The sequence below is a fragment of the Phyllosticta citribraziliensis genome, assembly GCF_038025025.1.
Source record: "Phyllosticta citribraziliensis strain CPC 17464 chromosome Unknown J3D65scaffold_2, whole genome shotgun sequence".
Lineage (NCBI taxonomy): Eukaryota > Fungi > Ascomycota > Dothideomycetes > Botryosphaeriales > Phyllostictaceae > Phyllosticta > Phyllosticta citribraziliensis.
The window spans coordinates 2,253,348-2,271,590 of record NW_027117339.1 but is presented as its reverse complement, the minus strand read 5'-3'; the positions used below and the strand labels follow the sequence as shown (position 1 = coordinate 2,271,590).

Here is an 18,243-nt window from a genome sequence, read left to right as displayed (position 1 = left end):
TTTATTGGCGTGCCCATTGAACCCTCTCGTCTCGTCTCTCCTGAAAGAATAACGTCACGGTTGTGCTGTTGGGTTGCGTCTCCCTTCAATTCCTTCGGTTGACCGCCCGGGCCTTATCCTTATCGCGAGGGATCCGCGCTTTAGTTTTTGCTGCGACTTCGAGCTCTGTCGACTCCCCTCATTCCCGTCACTCTCTCCTCCACCCAAGCAATTCTCTTCTCTCTCGCGAGCTCCTAGCTGAGGGTCGAAGAGGTTCCACCGGCCTCGTTGCCTCCTCCCCAATTCGTCCAGCTACAATGGCTCTCTCAGGCCGCCTCGCGCGCCGCGCGCCCAACCTCCTCCGCTCATGTCGCACTGCCGGAGCTCCCCAGACCTCTACCCGCGCCTTTACGGCCAGTGCCTCTTCGCCGCTGCTGTCTCTGCGGAAGTCTGAAGTTTCCAGAGCTTCGTGCCAGCAGCTGCGCGCCTTTTCGCGCGTTGCAGCCCTCCGCAACAAGAGCGCCGAGGCCGCGGCTTCAAAGGCCTTCCTCGACAGCGGCGTCATCTCTGGTGCCCGCGACCTGGTCAACGTCAAGAAGGTCCTGGTCATTGGATCCGGTGGTCTGAGCATTGGTCAAGCTGGAGAGTTCGACTACTCGGGTGAGTCATACAATTTTCTGGTGGAGCTGTGGTTTTGCTCGCGCGCAAAATTGATTTCCTCCAAAACAAATGAAAAAACAAAGCATGCTGACGCATTGTTCATGCAGGCTCGCAAGCGCTCAAGGCATTGAAAGAGGCTGGCGTTCAGTCGGTGCTCATCAACCCCAACATCGCCACTATTCAGACATCGCATGTGCTTGCGGACGAGATTTACTACCTCCCCGTCACTCCCGAATATGTTACCTACGTCATTGAAAAGGAAAGGCCTGACGGCATCTTCCTCAGCTTCGGTGGTCAGACTGCGCTCAACCTCGGTGTCAAGCTCAACAAGATGGGCGTTTTCGAGCGCTACAACGTCAAGGTCCTGGGAACCAGTGTCAAGACTCTGGAGACTTCCGAGGACCGTGACCTCTTCGCCAAGGCTCTGAACGAGATCAACATTCCCATTGCCGAGTCTATTGCTGTCGGCACCGTCGACGAGGCTCTGGACGCCGCCGACAAGATCGGATACCCCATCATTGTTCGTGCCGCTTACGCCCTTGGAGGTCTTGGTTCCGGTTTCGCCAACAACAAGGAAGAGCTCAGGAACTTGGCTGCTCGCTCTTTGACCCTCTCGCCGCAAATTCTGGTCGAGAAGTCCCTCAGGGGCTGGAAGGAGGCCGAGTATGAGGTCGTCCGTGACGCCAGCGACAACTGCATTACGGTCTGCAACATGGAAAACTTTGATCCTCTTGGTGTCCACACTGGCGACAGTATCGTCGTCTCTCCCAGTCAGACCTTCAGCGACGAGGAGTACCACATGCTCCGCTCCGCTTCAATCAAGATTGTCCGTCACTTGGGTGTCGTCGGAGAGTGCAATGTGCAGTACGCTCTGCAGCCCGACGGCCTCGACTACCGTGTGATTGAGGTCAACGCTCGTCTCTCTCGCTCTTCGGCTCTTGCCTCCAAGGCTACTGGTTACCCTCTTGCCTACACTGCTGCCAAGATTGGTTTGGGACACACTCTCCCTGAGCTTCCCAATGCCGTTACCAAGACTACGACTGCCAACTTTGAGCCCTCCCTTGACTACATTGTCACGAAGATGCCCCGCTGGGATCTCAGCAAGTTCCAGAACGTCAAGCGCGACATTGGCTCTTCGATGAAGTCTGTTGGTGAAGTCATGGCTATTGGTCGCACGTTTGAGGAATCTTTCCAAAAGGCTTGCCGTCAGGTCGACCCGAGGTTCCTGGGCTTCCAGGGTGACAAGTTTGACAACCTGGACGAGACTCTCAAAAACCCTACTGACCGCAGATGGCTTGCTGTCGGTCAGGCCATGTTCCACGAGGGATACAGCGTTGACAAGATCCACGACCTGACCAAGATTGACAAGTGGTTCCTGTACAAGCTGCAAAACATTGTCGACTGCACCAACGACCTCCAGGAGATTGGCAGCCTGTTTGGTCTGAAGAAGGAGGTCATTCTCAAGGCCAAGAAGCTTGGTTTCTCCGACAAGCAAATTGCTCTGGCGGTCAACAGCACCGAGGACGAGGTCCGTGCCCGCAGGAAGAGCTTCGGCATCACTCCCTTCGTCAAGAAGATTGATACCCTGGCTGCCGAGTTCCCTGCTGACACCAACTACCTCTACACCACCTACAATGCCTCCTCGCACGATGTCACATTCGATGACCACGGAATTGTTGTCCTCGGCAGCGGTGTCTACCGTATTGGTAGCTCGGTCGAGTTTGACTGGTCTGCCGTCATGGCGACTCAGTCCCTGAACAAGCTTGGCAAGAAGACGGTCATGATCAACTACAACCCCGAGACCTACTCCACCGATTTCGACGTTGCTGACAAGCTCTACTTTGAAGAGCTGAGCTACGAGCGTGTCATGGATATCTACGAACTCGAGACTGCTTCTGGTGTTGTGGTCTCTGTCGGTGGTCAGCTCGCCCAGAACATTGCTCTGAAGCTCCAGGAGACCGGCAAGGCCAAGGTTCTCGGCACGGACCCCCAGGACATTGACAAGGCTGAGGACAGGCACAAGTTCTCTCAGATCCTCGACTCCATCGGAGTTGATCAACCTGCATGGAAGGAGCTCTCCTCGTATGAGGAAGCCAAGAAGTTTGCTTCGTCTGTTGGATACCCCGTTCTCGTCCGTCCCTCTTATGTCCTGTCTGGTGCCGCCATGACCGTCATTCGCAGTGAGGACGAGCTTCAGGAGAAGCTCACTGCTGCTGCCGATGTTTCTCCCGACCACCCCGTCGTCATCACCCAGTACATTGAGGGTGCCAAGGAGCTTGACGTTGATGCAGTTGCCAGCAACGGCAAGGTCCTTGTCCACGCCGTCAGTGAGCACGTCGAAGACGCTGGTGTCCACTCTGGTGATGCTACGCTTGTGCTGCCCCCTGTCAACCTTGACCAGAAGACTCTTGACCGCTGCAAGGAAATTGCAGACAAGGTCGCCAAGGCCTGGAAGATTACCGGTCCCTTCAACATGCAGATCATCAAGGCCGACAACCCCGATGGCGGTGATGTGGCTCTCAAGGTCATTGAGTGCAACCTCCGTGCCTCCCGCTCGTTCCCCTTCGTCAGCAAGGTCCTTGGCACCAACTTCATTGACGTTGCCACCAAGGCTCTTGTCGGCCGTGACGTGCCCGAGCCTACCAACCTCATGAGTGAGAAGCGCGACTATGTCGCCACCAAGGTTCCCCAGTTCTCCTGGACTCGTCTGGCTGGTGCTGACCCCTACCTCGGCGTCGAAATGGCTTCCACTGGCGAGATGGCTTGCTTCGGAAAGGACTTGGTCGAGGCGTACTGGACTTCGGTGCAGTCGATGATGAACTTCCGCGTCCCTGAGCCGGGCGAGGGTCTCTTGTTCGGTGGCGACGTTAGCAAGCCCGAGCTTGTCAAGATCGTCAACTACCTTGCGCCCCTTGGCTACAAGCTGTTCGCGGCCAACCCTGACGTCAAGAACCACCTCGAGAAGACGGCCAACGGCAACGTGTCCGTCGAGGTTATTGAGTTCCCCAAGGAGGACAAGCGTGCGCTCAGGGAGGTGTTTGAGAAGTACGACATCAAGGGCGTGTTCAACCTGGCCAAGACCAGGGCATCGAGCCTGGTTGACGAGGACTACGTCATGAGGAGGAACGCGGTCGACTTTGGTGTGCCGCTGTTCATGGAGCCCAAGGTAAGCTCCCTTCTTTTTCCCTTTGTGAGATGAACACTAACATTGTGTAGACTGCCCAACTCTTTGCTCAGTGCTGCAGCGAGAAGCTGCCCCGCGCTGACGGCATCCCCAACGAAGTCAGGAAGTGGAGCGAGTTTGTTGGCAACAAGTCGTTGTAAGCGATGCCTGCCACTATCTCGGAAGCAGAAAGGGGAGAGTGTGCGGTGCGTGGAGGTCCACGACCGCTCCCTACACGGGGGAGACGAAAAAAAGACGTGGTTGGAATTTTGTAAATGATTTCTCTTTTGGCCAATTATTTCTGACGGGGCGACTTGGCTTTGACAAAAGAGAAAAGTCCTTTTTTTGCGGGGCGGGCGTTGTTCTACGAATGAATCTTCTCTTCTTTTCCTTTGCCCTCTCTATCTTTCGCCGTCGGCGTTGTCCACCACCGAGCCGTGGTTTTGAGCCGACTGTTGTACAATAAACATCCTGTCCGCCTCCTCTAATGCAGAGCGAGCGCGCCGGGTACAAAACGAAAAAGCGATGATCTTTGTCCTGTTACAAGTGCCGCAGTGGGTGTCGAAAGAAATTGGACCACCTAGAAAAATGGGTGCGTCTAGGGAGCGTACGTCTACTGATGTGATTGCACTTTGGGAGCATTCATTCACTGTGACGCCTGCGCTTAGGAAGCATTCGTGTACCACTACGGCTGTGTTTGAAAAGAATTCATTCATTGCCGCAGCTGGACTTTAGGAGTCTCATTTCTTTCGACACCGACTGTGGTGCGGCGGTCTACGGACTGGAAAGTCAAATTCTGGTCGAAAGCGACCGACTACATCGATGATGCACAGCATCATGCCACAGTAATGACACTCTTCATTAACATGAGAAAATGAAGGCAAAAGTCGCAGTAAAATGGGTGTCAAGTGAGTCAGTCGCAAAACTAGGGCGAGAACACAACCAGGCCAAAGTGTGGATTGTATCAATCTTGCGTTCAGTGGCGTGTACGCTGTCCACTACAGCGCGAGCGTCGAGGATGAGAACTTCATAGTGAAATATGCGTGCCTTTTATACTGAGGCGCACTACGGCAGGAGGGAGTTGCTGGCTCTGGGCAGACACGTGGGTCATTAATCACATGGAATTATACAGATACGCATGTGGTAGCCAGCGGGCGTGCCTCTCAGCCTTCCCGCCTATGAAACTCGACGCAGAGTTCTCTCTCAAGGAAAATCACTGGCAGGCCTGTCTGTTCAGCAGACATGAGATCCACAAAGACAGGCACTGTGGGAGTGCAATCAATCCTTCTTCTCCACTTTCCGTCGGCCGACGTGCTGGTCTGATGATGGATGCTCCCCGCGTTGCATCAACGACATGCCGTCATGACGGCAATGCTCACTGGAAGATTACGAAAGCGAATGCCACCAAGAATGTTGTGGTGTAGAGTGAACTAACATGATCAAACCTAAGCAAGTCGAAAGGAATGGAAGGCAACTGCCGCAAACACAAAGAGTAATTCTTGACCGTCATTTTTGTTTCGCAGACGATGCGGCGGCGCAGAGGTTGACAGCTCATGATAGAAGAAAGGTGTAGCGCCTTTTTATCCTCTGCAGCCCTTACCCTCTAGGTAGCCAGCTAGGCGGCAGCAGGGCTAAACAGGCAACCACGCAGTCACGCACCCACATGCGCCGTGATGCCCCGTTTATATGGAATCAGAGGGAGCAGATGCGCGCGTGGACGTGGTCTGTGTATGCCAGGACGTAGGTATAAAATGCTCGCGTCGATGCTTCTCTCCTCTGCACACCAATCCACGGGCAATGGGCCGACTGGACACACTAACTCCGCATTTAGTAACTGTGTGCTGTGGGAGGACCATCACCACTTGAGATCTACTCGACTTGGCCGCCCGTCCGCTCACGATGACCTCAAATCCATGAGCCTTAACCGCGCCGCCGCCGCCGCCGCCGCGTGGACCATCATCATGAGGCAATAAAGGTAGGCAGGAGAGCCGTGATGCAGCTGACAATCATTTCACCATGGAAAAAGGAATGAGACTCCCTAGGTCTAGATGCCACGGTGAATGAAAGCCCCCTTAAGTATAGCTGTAACAGTAGATGAATGCTCCTTACGTGCGACGGCAGCAGAAGATGAAAGCTCCCTGAGTGTTACTGTAGCAGTGAATGAATGCTCCTTCAGTGCGACTGCGACAGTAGATGAATGCTCCCTAAGTGCACTCACATTGCGAGGAGGTCTCGCGTTTCTTTCGAAACCCACGGTGAAGGCAAGAAAAAGAAAATCCAGCACCAAGAAAGGGTCTGGAAGGACCCCGTCAATCCAACGCCAATTGCGACCCAAAGAAGTATAGATAAGGAGAAGCAGGGACGAGGAACGGCCAAGAGTCGTGTCGAACTGCTTCTCCCACGCAGTGATCCGCGCTGCACTGACGTCAGCGGCAGGACCCCGATCCCCCACGGCTTGCATGGCCAAGACGATCGCGAAGGAGCGAGCACGATTGTCGGTGGGATGGGCAAAAGGCATGAAGGAGCATGAGACGGCGCTTGTGACAAATGTTCTTTGTTATTTCTGTCGTCAATTCGTAAGTCTATAGTACAACAATTTGTATGTATGTCCCTTGATCCCTGAAAAACTGTAACCCTATGCAATACTTGACAGTAATCACGATGTCGTCTTTGCTTGCTTTTCAACGTGTCAAAAGGAAAGATGTTTAGGCCGCCGCCTCGGCCTTTCTGTTCTTCCTCTTCAAGCTTCCGAATCGTTTTCGCAAACCGGCGGTGAGGTTCCTGCCGGTCGAGTTGCTACGGTGGACGCCCTGCTGCTCCCAATCGCGGTATCCGCTGGTGCTGGAGCTGCCGGCAGTTGGGCCAGGATAGACACCCTGGTACTCGACGTGACCGACGGTCTTGTTGCGTGGACGTGTCCTCATTTCGATGCCGTCACGATCCTGGAGCTTCATCCGCTTCATGGCCTCGTCGAGCGAGTACGAAGGCTCCCCTTTACCCTTAATATCATCGGGGTGGTACTCCTGTCAAATGTTAGAAATGGCTTCACATAATGTGAAGGTGATTACTCACAACGCCGGGCCATCGTCGGAAATTGCCGCCATTGTAAATCATCATGTCATCTCCTTCCTTGTAGTCGTAGGTACGACCGAAGCGATCCTGGTGGCCGGGAGGAATGATTGCAACGCCATCAATGGGGCGATGTCTTTCCAAAGCATCTCTAATGTTTTCGGCCGGCGTCGCCTTGAGGGCCTCGGCATTGGAATCGGAGAGGGCAGCAACTGGACTGGTTTCCCATGAAGTGTTGCGGGCAAGGAGAGTTGCGTCGTAGGGGCCCTCGTGGTGATAACGGCTCATGACGGAGTCGAGCTTGTCAATGGTGTCGGGACCTGGAATGTGGCGCTTCTTAAGGTGGTGAGAGCGGTGGGCTTGCTTGTTCTCACGCGACAACTGGTCCAGTGGGTGGGTAGACTTGTCTCCGGGGTAACGGGCCCTCAGAGAACTGCTCCGGCGCGGACGTCCAGAGGGCATGCCGGGCGAATGGGAGAAGGAGTTACCGCGGCGTTCACGAGGAGACTTGGCGTGGGAATCAGCTCTCTCGCGGTGCTGAGGAAAGCGTGATTGGCTGGGGCTGGCCGATGAGGGGGGAGTGATGAAGTTGGAGCCCACGGAGCTATGACTGCCATGACTTCCATGACTTGCACGACTCCTGTGGCTGCCGGCGTGGGAACCGGCCGAAGACTTGCGGTAAGGGTTGCGGGAGGAAAAGGCGGGCATGGATCGGTCCTTGGAGGCGGAGCTAGGTGGGGAGGGGATGTTGAGGGGTTCTGCAGGCGCAAATGTGGAGCGGAAATGGCTGCCAGGACCAGTCTCCTCACTGGGCTCCGTCTCGACCAGTGGGTTGATGAGGTACTCTTGTGCCTGTGAGATGTCAGTGTAACGGTCGTGTGGGGTGGGAAGGCGGGTGCATACGGCTTTGCTGTCGGCGTGGTGTGGTTCCATGGTGGAGGATGGGATGGGTTGGGTTGGTTAGATGTGGGTTCGGGGTAAGAAAGTTGAAGAGGGGAAGAGGAAGAAGCAGACGGGGAGGGACGAGTTTTGATGGATGCAGTTGGCGGTGGAGGTGGAGGTGCAGGCGCAGGCGCAGTAAAAGTCTCGATTGCGCCTGCCAACATGAACCTGACAGGTGAGAGTCCGGGTACCTCTACCTCTACCTCTACCTCTGCTCTGGTAGGGCGACGACATGGGGGTGGCATGCGTCATGGCCAGTGACGTACCGCGGCGGGCTGCCGTCGATCTCGCTGTCTGCCCTGGCCAGGCACTACGCCCACCCGCCGCGTGCACATCACTTCTTCCTCTCTTCCACTTCTCGCCCTCATCCTTCTCGTCATCCGCAACCGTTCCTCGCGTCCCCGATCCGGCCATGGCCATGGCCCTGGTCGCCTACTCAGACTCGGAATCCGATTCCGACCGCGCAACCTCCCGTCCGCCCGTCAAACGGCTGCGCCACCACCCGCCCGTCTCCAACCCTGACGTCTCCCATCAATCCCTGCCGCCTCTGCCCGCCGCCTTCCACGACCTGTACGCAACCAGCATGCGTACCGCGACTCACGACGATCCCACTCTTCATGCCGGTCGCAAACGTGCCATCCCCCACATGGACGGCCATTGGCCTTCGCATCTTTATCTAGAGTGTAAGTAACATGGAGCTTCGTCACCTCCCCGGACCCTTGTCCCTTTCGAGAGAGACCCTTTAGCTGACTGACTCGCCTCGAGGGCACCCCAATTCCTCAGAGTCATCAACTGTGGAAACCCTGCTGCAACGCGTCCAAGCAGCCACCTCAAACTTTTACCGTACCGCCTCAACCACCTTGCCCAAACAGCACATCCACACCTTGCTGCTAACCCCGCTCTCCACGCGCGCCCCTCTTCACATTTCGCTCAGTCGGACTCTGCCTCTCCCCACCGACAAACGCCAGCCATTCCTTGATGCCCTGACCGCCAGAATTCGCGCGAGCGGCGCGCGTCCTTTCGACGCGGCTCTTTCGGGTCTCAAATGGGTGCCGAATTATGACCGCTCCCGCTGGTTCCTCGTCATCGGCGTCCGGAGATCCGACGGCGACGCTCTCAACAAGCTGTTGCTCTCCAGCAACCAGACCGCCAAGGCCTTTGGCTACCCAGAGCTCTACAGCCAGGCCGCCAAGGGCAATGGCCACGGCGACGGCGTTGACATGAGCGGAACCTGGGGCTCGGCGGCTGACGCGGTCCTGGCGATTGACGGCAAGTCCCAGAAGACCGATTTGGTGGCTGCCAAAGACGATCGTTCCCAGGCCTTTCACATCAGTTTGGCATGGAGCTTGGAGGCGCCGCCAGACGAACTTTTTGACATTTCCGCCGAGCAGGAAGTCAAGCAGTGGCTTGATCAAGAAGTCAGCCAAATGGCTATTCACTTTGACATTGTCAAGGCAAAGGTTGGCAATGCGATCCACTCCATTGGCCTCTCGCCAAAGCGGCACGAGGAAAAGGGCATCCTGGGATAGAACGTCCAACGCAGGGTGAGGCCCAATGTGGTTGGAACCGAGTTCCAGCTCCCTCCAAAACCCTCCAAAATAGTCGGTGTAGAGGAATTGAAGCGCAACGCGCCTGGGCAATGCGTGTGGAATGCATCAATGCCCGGCCATGTGCGCATCCATGTGATGGCATCAATGCGTCGTGACCCGGCCGATTAGGTAAGCGAGACCCCAGGTGATAACCCTCTGTTCAATTGTCCTTTTGCATGTATGTGATTTTGAGTCTCTTTGGTGAGCGGAATCCTTCGCGATTTTGCGATGAAGCCTACGCAGGCATTGTCAAGATGTCCGAGCACGGAGGCGGTATTTCTGTTCTGCGCCCATGGACTCTCACATCACCATGGCCATTTTTCGCCAACACCTAGCATGCTCAACGAACGAGGGCAATGTCGAAAATGATGCCAAGTGTGCCCGACCTACTTCCCTGTCCGCCAATGCACCAACCTCCGCCTTGGTCCTAAAGCCGTCTTCCCTGTCAATCAGCAATCGCAATATGCCAATCCGCAAAAACAAGCGCCGGTATCAACAGCATCACTGCATTGGCCATGCACGTCACGGTCTGGAGATATTGGTTTTTCTTGGAACGTGCGAACCTATAGTGGTACCTACGTCACTATTAATTCTGCGACATCCGGGATCGACAAACCACTCCCTCTTTTCTATATATAGATGGAGGCTGGATCATCTTGGCTTGCGGCGCTGGCTGGCTACATGAGCCTCTTCGGCCCTCTCTCTCTCTCTCTCTCTCTCTTACTTCTTGGTCTGACCCTGGCGACTGAGGCTGGAGAGGCTCGGCACTTGTGCCTTGGGCTCTTGTCTTGGTTCGACTTGGCCGCCTCTTGTCCTCAGGCTGGGAGATGAGGCCGCGCGTTGCGCTGATGTGGAAGTCTTCGGCATCTCGAAGACGTGATGGTGAGTCGTATCGTGCCGCTGCGATGCTTGATGTCTTGTGCAATGACGGCTTCCGCACTCTCCGTCAGTTCGGTAGCCTTGATTTCGAGGTGGCGAAGAAAGGGCAATGTACAGAGCTCCGATGACACTTTCACCACCCAGTACAAAGAACATCTGTCGGCTCCTGAATCCGAGGACAGCAGCCGATGCTGAGTGAAGAGCAGATAGCGGCGCAGAACAAACTGACTCCTGACTGCTCAACCCATGACTGTTGCCTCAAGCTCGGGTCTCGTGCGGCTCGTGTCCTTCTTGGAGGGTATAAAATCTGCAGCTTCGCTCGCCACGGAGGCTGTCCTGTCAAGCCAAGATCTACTTATTAAAACAAACGAGTACAACCTATCTATCTCGTATGCCTTTTACACTTTTGTTTGGGCTGTGAGAGAGTAAACTCCTGCACATGCCACTATCACGTCTTAACACTGAAGTGGGACATCACGGGGGCATGATGGTGAGCCCTAGTAAGAGCTCAGATGTCTAGCACGCTTCAACCGCACTGACTTCAACATTTAACTCGAGAAATCGCCCGGACTGCCGACTTGGAAGAAACAAGAGTCTCCCAGTCTTCAAGGACATGGACCTTAGCCTCCCAGTATGAAGGCATTTTAGATGTTTTTCCACCGCAGGCAAAGAACTGCTGCTCAATGGATGGACAGTCCATAGACGCCGCTTTTATACTTAGAAAGAGAGCGCTAGGTGCGCAGCAGCCACCGTGCGGTCTTGTGGCCTGGATGTGACTGGGCCGGGGTATAAAAACGTCGACCTTCTCACCTCTAGGCCCATTTTTGTTTCAACTAACCACAGCGCCGCGGAAACAAGTCGTAAGAACACCTGGAACTGGCTACTGGTCTCTCTCTTGGGCGGACTTAGTTGAGTACTTCGCGTGCTTTACTCTCTCTTCTTTTCCTTTGTAGGCCACGTAAGTGGAGGCCACTTACAATCCGCTATTTAAGTAGTGACGCACAACAACATACAGACTTAATGGCGAGTCTCCGCATGTAGCCAAAACATTTACCACCACTTTTACGTCTATCCGAACCTGCGTCCCTACTGGTATAGTTATCAGTAGAAAAGGAACGACATGCACGGCGACCTAGTAGGTTACCGTGAGTTCTGTGCGGCAGCAGTTTCATCTCTTCCTTAATTCCCTCTCTAGGATGCTAGTAGGAGGTCCGAAGGCAATTGTTGCGAGAGAGTGAAACGGCGCGTGGCTGCTAGATTCATGCCTCTAGATCTGGGGTTCAGTGCGTAAGTGCCAGGAGGGCCGGGAGTTCATCACGAGACTATAACTGTAAGCATGTGGCTTTGTCCTATCATACGAACACATGAATGCTCCCCATGCGTGATTACTGTCTATGCGTGAATGCTCCCTAAAAATGGATGATCCGTACTCTTGAATTCTGCCTCTTTGTGGATGGTCCATACTCTCGAATGCTCCCTATGTGTGGATGATCCGCACTCTTGGATGCTCCCTAAGCGTGGATGCCCCCTATCCTTGAATGGTCCGGTCCATACGCGCGAACGCTCCTTGTGCGTGAATTCTTCACGATCCTATGGATGCACCAGCACTGGTGGAAACATGCTTTTGGAACAGCCATGCCGCTTTACTTTTGGAAGTACACACACACCTTCGTATTGATACGAGTACGACGCGGTTCACCAAAGTGTCGAGTATTTGCATCATATCGGTATCATGCTACTTCCACACTGTCTCTCTCTCCTGCTCCACCATCTTCCTTACTCCGACCACATTTGCATTGCGGTACGCCGGGCTGAAATGCTACGCAAGGACCGAGAAAAAATGCAGAACCGAAACACGTCCCAAAAGGAGATGAGACGACGTTGCCCCAACCATATAGGAAAATGGAAATTCGCACCGAATCGGACCGCTTCATGTGCCACACGCGATGCCAATGCCCACGCGACGCCGCCCATGTACGCGCCAGTCTTCAAGACCGACAACGAAGGAAGACAAACTAACACCGAGAACCAAGAACTGAGAACCGAGAAACCCGAAAACGTAGAGCGAGGCGAAAAAGGACGCGGAAAATCTTGCGACGATGGAGACAATGAAGAGAGCCGGCCTCTCGATAGCAACATTGGAATGCGAACAAAACGATAACACAACCAGTACAACGTATATCCAATGCGAAACAGAATCTCCAAGCAGAAATCGAAATTGGTGAAGCGTATTAGAAGCGGTGACAAACGACGACGGCGATGGCAAGACGCCTGCTTCTCTCCTCCTCGTCGTCTGCAGCGGGTCTCTATCATCTGATGAGTGTCGCTCTGCCTACGAATCCGCTCGGACGGTCGAGCCGCTTGTGGTCGTGTTTGAAGAAACCCTCAGAGTGCAAGGGAAATCGAAGAGGTACGTATGGGAGCGAAAAGTTCGCAGCTGCCAGCGCTGCAAGGCTGAGTCTGAATATAATTGTCCGCCGTCTGGTCCATTTTGACGGTATACTGGATGCGTTGACTCGAGAGATTATCGAAGAAGCAATCAATGCAAAGAGACCTCCGTGGTATATATATGCATAACGGCAAAAGAAAAGATGTGCTGTAACGACGGACTACCAAGTCTCCGTGTACAATCGGCAGCGCAAGATAACGAGTTTGAGAAAGAAGAGGAGGCTGGGTCACGATTCTTTCAACCTCCTCGGCGGTGGTGATGTTGACGGCGATCGATCCCCTGCTTCCTCTTCCAAAATGCGTTTTGATCGTGCTGGGGAGGACCTCGGTGAGGAGCTTGAACGCACCGCTTTTCGAGCGCTGATGCTTCTCTGCAATGCCGCCTCTACACCAGCTGCAAGACCTGACGAACCCCTTTTTGGCCGCCCTGATGACGGCGGGACCGATGGAGAGAAGGGCGTGTTCTTGCCCGTGCCGGTCCCAGTTTCCGCGAGCACGCTCCCTGTGTCTTCGTACTGATCCCCTACGGACCGCACGCTCTCGAGGTCTATGTTGACGTCGATTGTTGTCTCATCTTTGGGACTCGTGGGAATGGCGGCTGGCGGCGCTGTACCTGCTTGCTGCTCTTCAAACCTCGACATGTTTTCTCGCGTGAGAGCGTGGCGAGGCACCCCTGTCTCATCTGTCCCCTCCATGTCGTCCCCCGATCCCATGTCCATGCCCAACTCTTTGCTCGCTTCTTCCGCCGGGCTCGCCTGTGGAGTCAAGTCAGACAGGCTAATGAGCTTCGCTTGGCGTAGTTCGGCTGCCAACTCTTCTGCTTTTGCTCTCCTCTCTATCCGCTCATGCTCGGTCTCGGTAGATGTATGCACGTGGAACTCGGAAATGGCTGCCAATTGTTCCATTGTTGGGGCCAAAGAGTCGCGTTTTGGTCCCATAGGATGCGATTGAGGCCGAGTTGGCGACCTCGGCTCTTTGGGCGTCGACGAGGCGTCTTCCGATGAGTGGTTGGGCTTTTTGAGTTTGGTAGGCGAGACTTTTGTAGAAATAGTGGCGACCGAATCCGAGGAGGTGGGATTGCGAATATTGGCGGAATCGGTCGAGTCTGTTGGATCCATGGATTTAAGAGTCAAGGGACTTGGTCGCTGTGGTTTTGGGGGTGGTTCTGCCGCCTTCGAAGTCTCACCCTGCTTCACTTCTTCCGCCTTTGACCGCTTGCGCTTACCTTCAACAGCCCACTTGACAAGCATTTTTTCTAAAAGCTTCCCTCGAACCGGTTTAGACAAGTAGTCGTCCATGCCTGCTTGTTGGCACTTTTCTTTGTCACCCTGAATGGCAGAGGCGGTCATGGCCACTATAGGTATATCTCCGATTCCTGGTGTATTGCGGAAGGGCGGTTTCGTCCGGATTGTTCTTGTAGCTTCGTAACCGTCGATTACCGGCATTTGAACGTCCATCAAAACCACATTGGGGCAGGGCACTTTGCCTTCTTTGGCTTTCAGAAGATAGTCGAGAGCTTCTTGGCCATTCCACACCGCGCTGACAGAAAAGCCTTGCTTCTTGATGGTCTTGAGGGCGATTTGCTGATTGACATGGCTGTAAAGTGTTAGAGGGCTCGAAGCGGAAAGGATTTGCTGGAAAAGGAAAGTGGGGTGGGGGTTGGGGACACGCCGACGTACTTATCTTCGACCACCAAAATTTGAATTGAAGCTCGTTCTGATTCGCTCAGCGAGAAGAGGTGATCTGGTAGGACGTGGTGAAAATTCGCGTTGCCACCAGCCGAGCTGATTGAATGCGGGCGACCAACAGCAGGAGTCATGGGAGGGGTTCCCCCTGGCTCCTCCGAGCTGCCGCAGGAAACGGACACATCTGACTGAAGCCGGTCGGGAATCGCCGCAATGTCGATCAGAGGAGTGCCTTCGGGTTGGTATTGCGCTTTGTTAAAGGGGATCCAGAATAACGCCTTGGTACCGTGACCGAGCTTCGACTCGAGCTCAATTTCTCCGCGCATCAGCTCGACAAGCTATACTCACGTTAGTTGTGTCTTTTTATGGCGAGGGTTTCTTACATTTTTGCTAATGGCCAAGCCAAGCCCAGTGCCACCAAACCGGCGAGCAGTGGATGAGTCGGCCTGGCTAAATGGTTTGAAGAGTCGCTGCCGGACTTCGTCTTCGATGCCTATTCCGGTGTCCTCGACGACGAATTGGACGTGGACGGTATCGTTGTCTTGTTTTGTTATCTCTGCGCTCAAGGTTACGCGCCCTTCGGCGGTGAATTTGATCGAGTTGGTGAGAAGATTCGTCAAAATTTGTCGTAGGCGTCCTGGATCACCCATGACCTTTAAATCGCGCTCGATTTCTGGCTGGATGTGGCTGTCGTAGCTAATGTTCTTCCTTACAGCAGCAAAAGCCATCATCTTGTTGACGTCTCGCAAGACTATTGAGAGACTAAACTGCACCTCTTCGACATCTAGCCGGCCAGATTCCACCTTGGAAAGATCAAGGATGTCGTTGATAACGGTAAGAAGCCCATTGGCAGATCTTTGGATATTTTCGGCACATTCCCGTTGCTCTTGGTCGAGGTCCGTATCCAGTATCAGTTCGCTCATGCCGATGACGCCTGCTATTGGTGTTCGAATCTCGTGTGACATGTTGGCGAGAAATTGACTCTTCATGCGACTGGCTTCCTTGGCTGCTACGGCATTCGCGATGAGCTTGGAATTCTCCTTTTCTTGGTCGCGGAGCTCCTTTTCTCGCGCGCGAGCCTCTGCGGTGTGTGTTAGAAGAAGCGGCAGGACCATCAGAAGGTATCTTACCTGTAATATCCATACTCACGCCTATGACGCCCTCGACAATGTTTTCTGTGCCCTCAATGCCGGCCTTTCGAGTCCTGGCCAGCATCGGGAGTAGCCGCGTTCTATACCATCGGTTGCTCCCGTCAATACGCATCTCAAGGACCTCGTCATTACTCTTGCTGCTCAAGACAGTGTCAATCTTGTCCTTGAGGCTGCCCATATCCCGTCCACCCCTGTGTTTACAGAAAACGTCGTACACCGACTTGCCAACGGGCTCCTTGTCGATGTTCGCGTCGTCTGCGAAGATGCTGCCCTCAAGCATTCCGATTTTCGTGTCGCGATCGATTGTCCAGATGCTGACGCGGGCGTGCTCGATGACTCGCAAAAGCTGCTCGCGCGTTTGTTTTGCCGCTTCTCGAAGCTCAACCACGTCATGGATATCTGTGCAAGTGCCAAACCACTTGACGATTTTACCATGTTCGTCGCGAAAGGGAACTGCTCGGCCCAACATCCACCTCCATTTTCCATCATATCGTCGACAGCGGTACTCGGTAATGTATTCGTCCTGTAATCTGTCAGCAAACCGCCCTGCCATCAGGAAGCCACGGCACTCTTGGATGTCAGGATAAGGAAGGTCGTCGGAGATGATGGACGGATGGAAGGACTTCTTCGTCCTCCAACCATCTCCAAGGCCTTTGCAGTGATGGGGTAGAACCGTAGCTGCGCAGCGGTTTGCTATTCGAACAACAACACTTACGCCAGTAGCAAGCGAATGAGCCCACCGCTTAGAAGTCTCAGGCATGTCATCCTCGTGAAAGGTATATCTCCAACCTTCGCCGAGAGATTCCTCCACAGTCTGACCAGTATAGTCGTACCATCGCCGAGAGAACCAGTCATGAGATCCGTCCGGCTTTGTGGTCCACACTAGAGGGGGTATCAAGTTGGCAACATGCTCAAATTGACGTTCATTTTCTTTGATTTGTGCTGCAATGCGTTTTGTATACTCGGTGACGTCCTTGAAGATGACAATGGCCCCGAGAAATTCTCCACTCTTGTCGTCGATGACTGGCTCCCCAACAACTTCGTACACTACCCCTTGGCCTGTATCTGGATAGCGCATGCCTAGTCGTATGCCGGCAAGACTTGTGCGCGTACGACATATTTGGATTATAGGAAACTCGTCGACAGCCAGTTCCCTCTTGAAGTCCTCAGTGTAGACATGAAATTGCCCGAGAAACTCACGTTGGTCGGTCGGCGTATATTCGCTCTCGGCCGGCAAGAACCTAAGCAGTGCCCGATTAGGAATGCCGAAACTCTCGTCCTTCCACATGGCATAGGCTGGCATCGTGATGGAATTCAAAATAGCATCCTTCATCTGCGTCGCCTTTTGGAATAACGAAGGGGCCTTCGGATCCCCAGTCCTTGAGGGCGGTCCATGCGGCGGAAATTGAGGGGCTGAGGTAGTAGGAGACAAGAGCGAAGAGCCTGCACTGGAGCTATGGTGAGACCGCCGCCCCGACGACGAGGAACTTGATCCGGAGCCGGGAGACCTCTTGAAGCCGGTAGATGTCCGTACTACGGTTCGGCTAGATGGTTTGGCGTTGGTGGCGCCGCCTTCGGCGTGTGCGCTTGTAAACGTGCAAGTAAAGTACTGGGTGCCTTCAATATTCCACACGCTAATAATCATGGTCGATTGAATGGCGCTGCCTTCGGGGTGTGCTCGGGTTCTACCGTCGTGGGGCTGCAACCTCGTGTGTTTGCCGGGCTCGCTGGAAAGTGAGATTATGACGTCGACGGAGACGTCGTGCACAGTGGTCCTGGCGAGATTAGAACGGCTGAGCCTGGGCAACTGTGGTTTCGCGTCGTGTAGTGGTGGCACAGGCGTTCCGGTTGGCGTGTCGTCGGAGGACCCGTCGCCAGACTCATCTGCCGAATCGTCGGCTTCGGTAAGTGACGGTTCAGTGGCTTGTTTCCAGACCGAGTCGAGGAAGTCCTAGAAAATGTTAGCGTCGCACAGTGTCAAGAGCAGCCGTTGCAATTGGGGGTTGTGCGCACCTCCCAGCTGATCCAAATCGGGGAACCGTCTTGCAGCATGTCGACTCCAATTTCGGCCATGGACCGCCCGCGCAAAGTGTCGGTGACTGTTTGGACAATGTCGATATCTTGGACGTCCGAGACGCACTTTTCCAGGTTTAAAAGTCTTCCCATGGCTTCGTTGGCCAAGACTATAGTCTTTGTGGAAGACAGCACCAGCATGGGCACCGGGAGATATTGCAGAGCGGCAAAGGCCATGGAGGTGGTGGTCGGAGTTGGAGACATGGTCATGGAAAGAGAGTCGCTGTGGACAGAGCCCGGCGAGCCAGGACGATTGTCGGGCAACATCTCAAAGTAACCACCGGCGCTGCTCGCGGAGACGGCCGAGACGGGAGTTTGACGGTTGGAGTCGGCATGGCGGGCGGGATTGGGGTCGGCGAGGGGGGAGGAGAGGTCGATTTGCGGCGCGAAGTTGCGCATGTTAGGCCTCTCTCGTGAGCGGCGGCGGAGGAGTGGAGGGTACAGGGCGGTACATGGAGAGTTGGATGGGACAGATGGTGTTGCGGGAGGTGTTGGCTGGTGGCTCGGAGGACGAGGCAGGCGGACTAAAGTTTGGAGGACGCTACCAGGGCCTAGGAGGAGACGGCAGAGGGTCTAGAACAACGAGTCGGACACGAGAGAGAGGC

The 18,243-nt window shown here is 54.5% G+C and overlaps 5 protein-coding genes across 5 annotated transcripts; 2 read left to right on the top strand and 3 right to left on the bottom strand.

The window, feature by feature from the left end:
- Positions 1-49: 49 nt before the first annotated feature.
- On the top strand, positions 50-4,353 carry J3D65DRAFT_584305 (uncharacterized protein). Its single transcript, XM_066797739.1, has 3 exons — positions 50-639; positions 747-3,805; positions 3,856-4,353. Exons 1-3 carry the CDS (start codon positions 297-299, stop codon positions 3,961-3,963), a joined length of 3,510 nt encoding a protein of 1,169 aa, XP_066659042.1. The 5' UTR covers positions 50-296; the 3' UTR covers positions 3,964-4,353.
- Positions 4,354-6,340: 1,987 nt separating this feature from the next.
- J3D65DRAFT_614820 (uncharacterized protein) lies at positions 6,341-8,188 on the bottom strand. Its single transcript, XM_066799257.1, has 3 exons — positions 7,775-8,188; positions 6,875-7,723; positions 6,341-6,825 (listed from the first exon to the last, which is right to left on the bottom strand). Exons 1-3 carry the CDS (start codon positions 7,802-7,804, stop codon positions 6,508-6,510), a joined length of 1,197 nt encoding a protein of 398 aa, XP_066659041.1. The 5' UTR covers positions 7,805-8,188; the 3' UTR covers positions 6,341-6,507.
- A 43-nt stretch (positions 8,189-8,231) lies between these two features.
- Positions 8,232-9,342, top strand: J3D65DRAFT_547829 (U6 snRNA phosphodiesterase Usb1; the record flags this gene model as incomplete). The annotated part of the gene is made up of 2 exons (XM_066796872.1): positions 8,232-8,496; positions 8,579-9,342. The coding sequence occupies 2 exons, from the start codon at positions 8,232-8,234 to the stop codon at positions 9,340-9,342; spliced, it is 1,029 nt and encodes a 342-aa protein (XP_066659040.1).
- Positions 9,343-11,937: 2,595 nt separating this feature from the next.
- Positions 11,938-12,936, bottom strand: J3D65DRAFT_227492 (uncharacterized protein). The gene has a single exon (XM_066794643.1). The coding sequence runs from the start codon at positions 12,592-12,594 to the stop codon at positions 12,058-12,060; it is 537 nt and encodes a 178-aa protein (XP_066659039.1). The 5' UTR covers positions 12,595-12,936; the 3' UTR covers positions 11,938-12,057.
- On the bottom strand, positions 12,776-18,177 carry J3D65DRAFT_227498 (putative histidine kinase group protein-like protein). Its single transcript, XM_066794644.1, has 5 exons — positions 17,579-18,177; positions 15,545-17,516; positions 14,798-15,495; positions 14,409-14,752; positions 12,776-14,325 (listed from the first exon to the last, which is right to left on the bottom strand). Exons 1-5 carry the CDS (start codon positions 18,035-18,037, stop codon positions 12,957-12,959), a joined length of 4,842 nt encoding a protein of 1,613 aa, XP_066659038.1. The 5' UTR covers positions 18,038-18,177; the 3' UTR covers positions 12,776-12,956.
- Positions 18,178-18,243: the final 66 nt, after the last annotated feature.

Bases quoted from the DNA above. Each gene is read 5' to 3' on its own strand.
- J3D65DRAFT_584305 (XM_066797739.1), top strand. From the start codon at position 297: ATGGCTCTCTCAGGCCGCCTCGCGCGCCGCGCGCCCAACCTCCTCCGC. The intron at 640-746 runs GTGAGTCATACA...TTGTTCATGCAG, and splicing joins TGGAGAGTTCGACTACTCGG to GCTCGCAAGCGCTCAAGGCA. The intron at 3,806-3,855 runs GTAAGCTCCCTT...AACATTGTGTAG, and splicing joins CGCTGTTCATGGAGCCCAAG to ACTGCCCAACTCTTTGCTCA.
- J3D65DRAFT_614820 (XM_066799257.1), bottom strand. From the start codon at position 7,804: ATGGAACCACACCACGCCGACAGCAAAGCC. The intron at 7,724-7,774 runs GTATGCACCCGC...GACATCTCACAG, and splicing joins ACCACGCCGACAGCAAAGCC to GCACAAGAGTACCTCATCAA. The intron at 6,826-6,874 runs GTGAGTAATCAC...AACATTTGACAG, and splicing joins TCCGACGATGGCCCGGCGTT to GAGTACCACCCCGATGATAT.
- J3D65DRAFT_227492 (XM_066794643.1), bottom strand. From the start codon at position 12,594: ATGATAGAGACCCGCTGCAGACGACGAGGAGGAGAGAAGCAGGCGTCT.
- J3D65DRAFT_227498 (XM_066794644.1), bottom strand. From the start codon at position 18,037: ATGCGCAACTTCGCGCCGCAAATCGACCTCTCCTCCCCCCTCGCCGAC. The intron at 17,517-17,578 runs GTGCGCACAACC...AACATTTTCTAG, and splicing joins CGATTTGGATCAGCTGGGAG to GACTTCCTCGACTCGGTCTG. The intron at 14,326-14,408 runs GTACGTCGGCGT...AACACTTTACAG, and splicing joins ATTTTGGTGGTCGAAGATAA to CCATGTCAATCAGCAAATCG.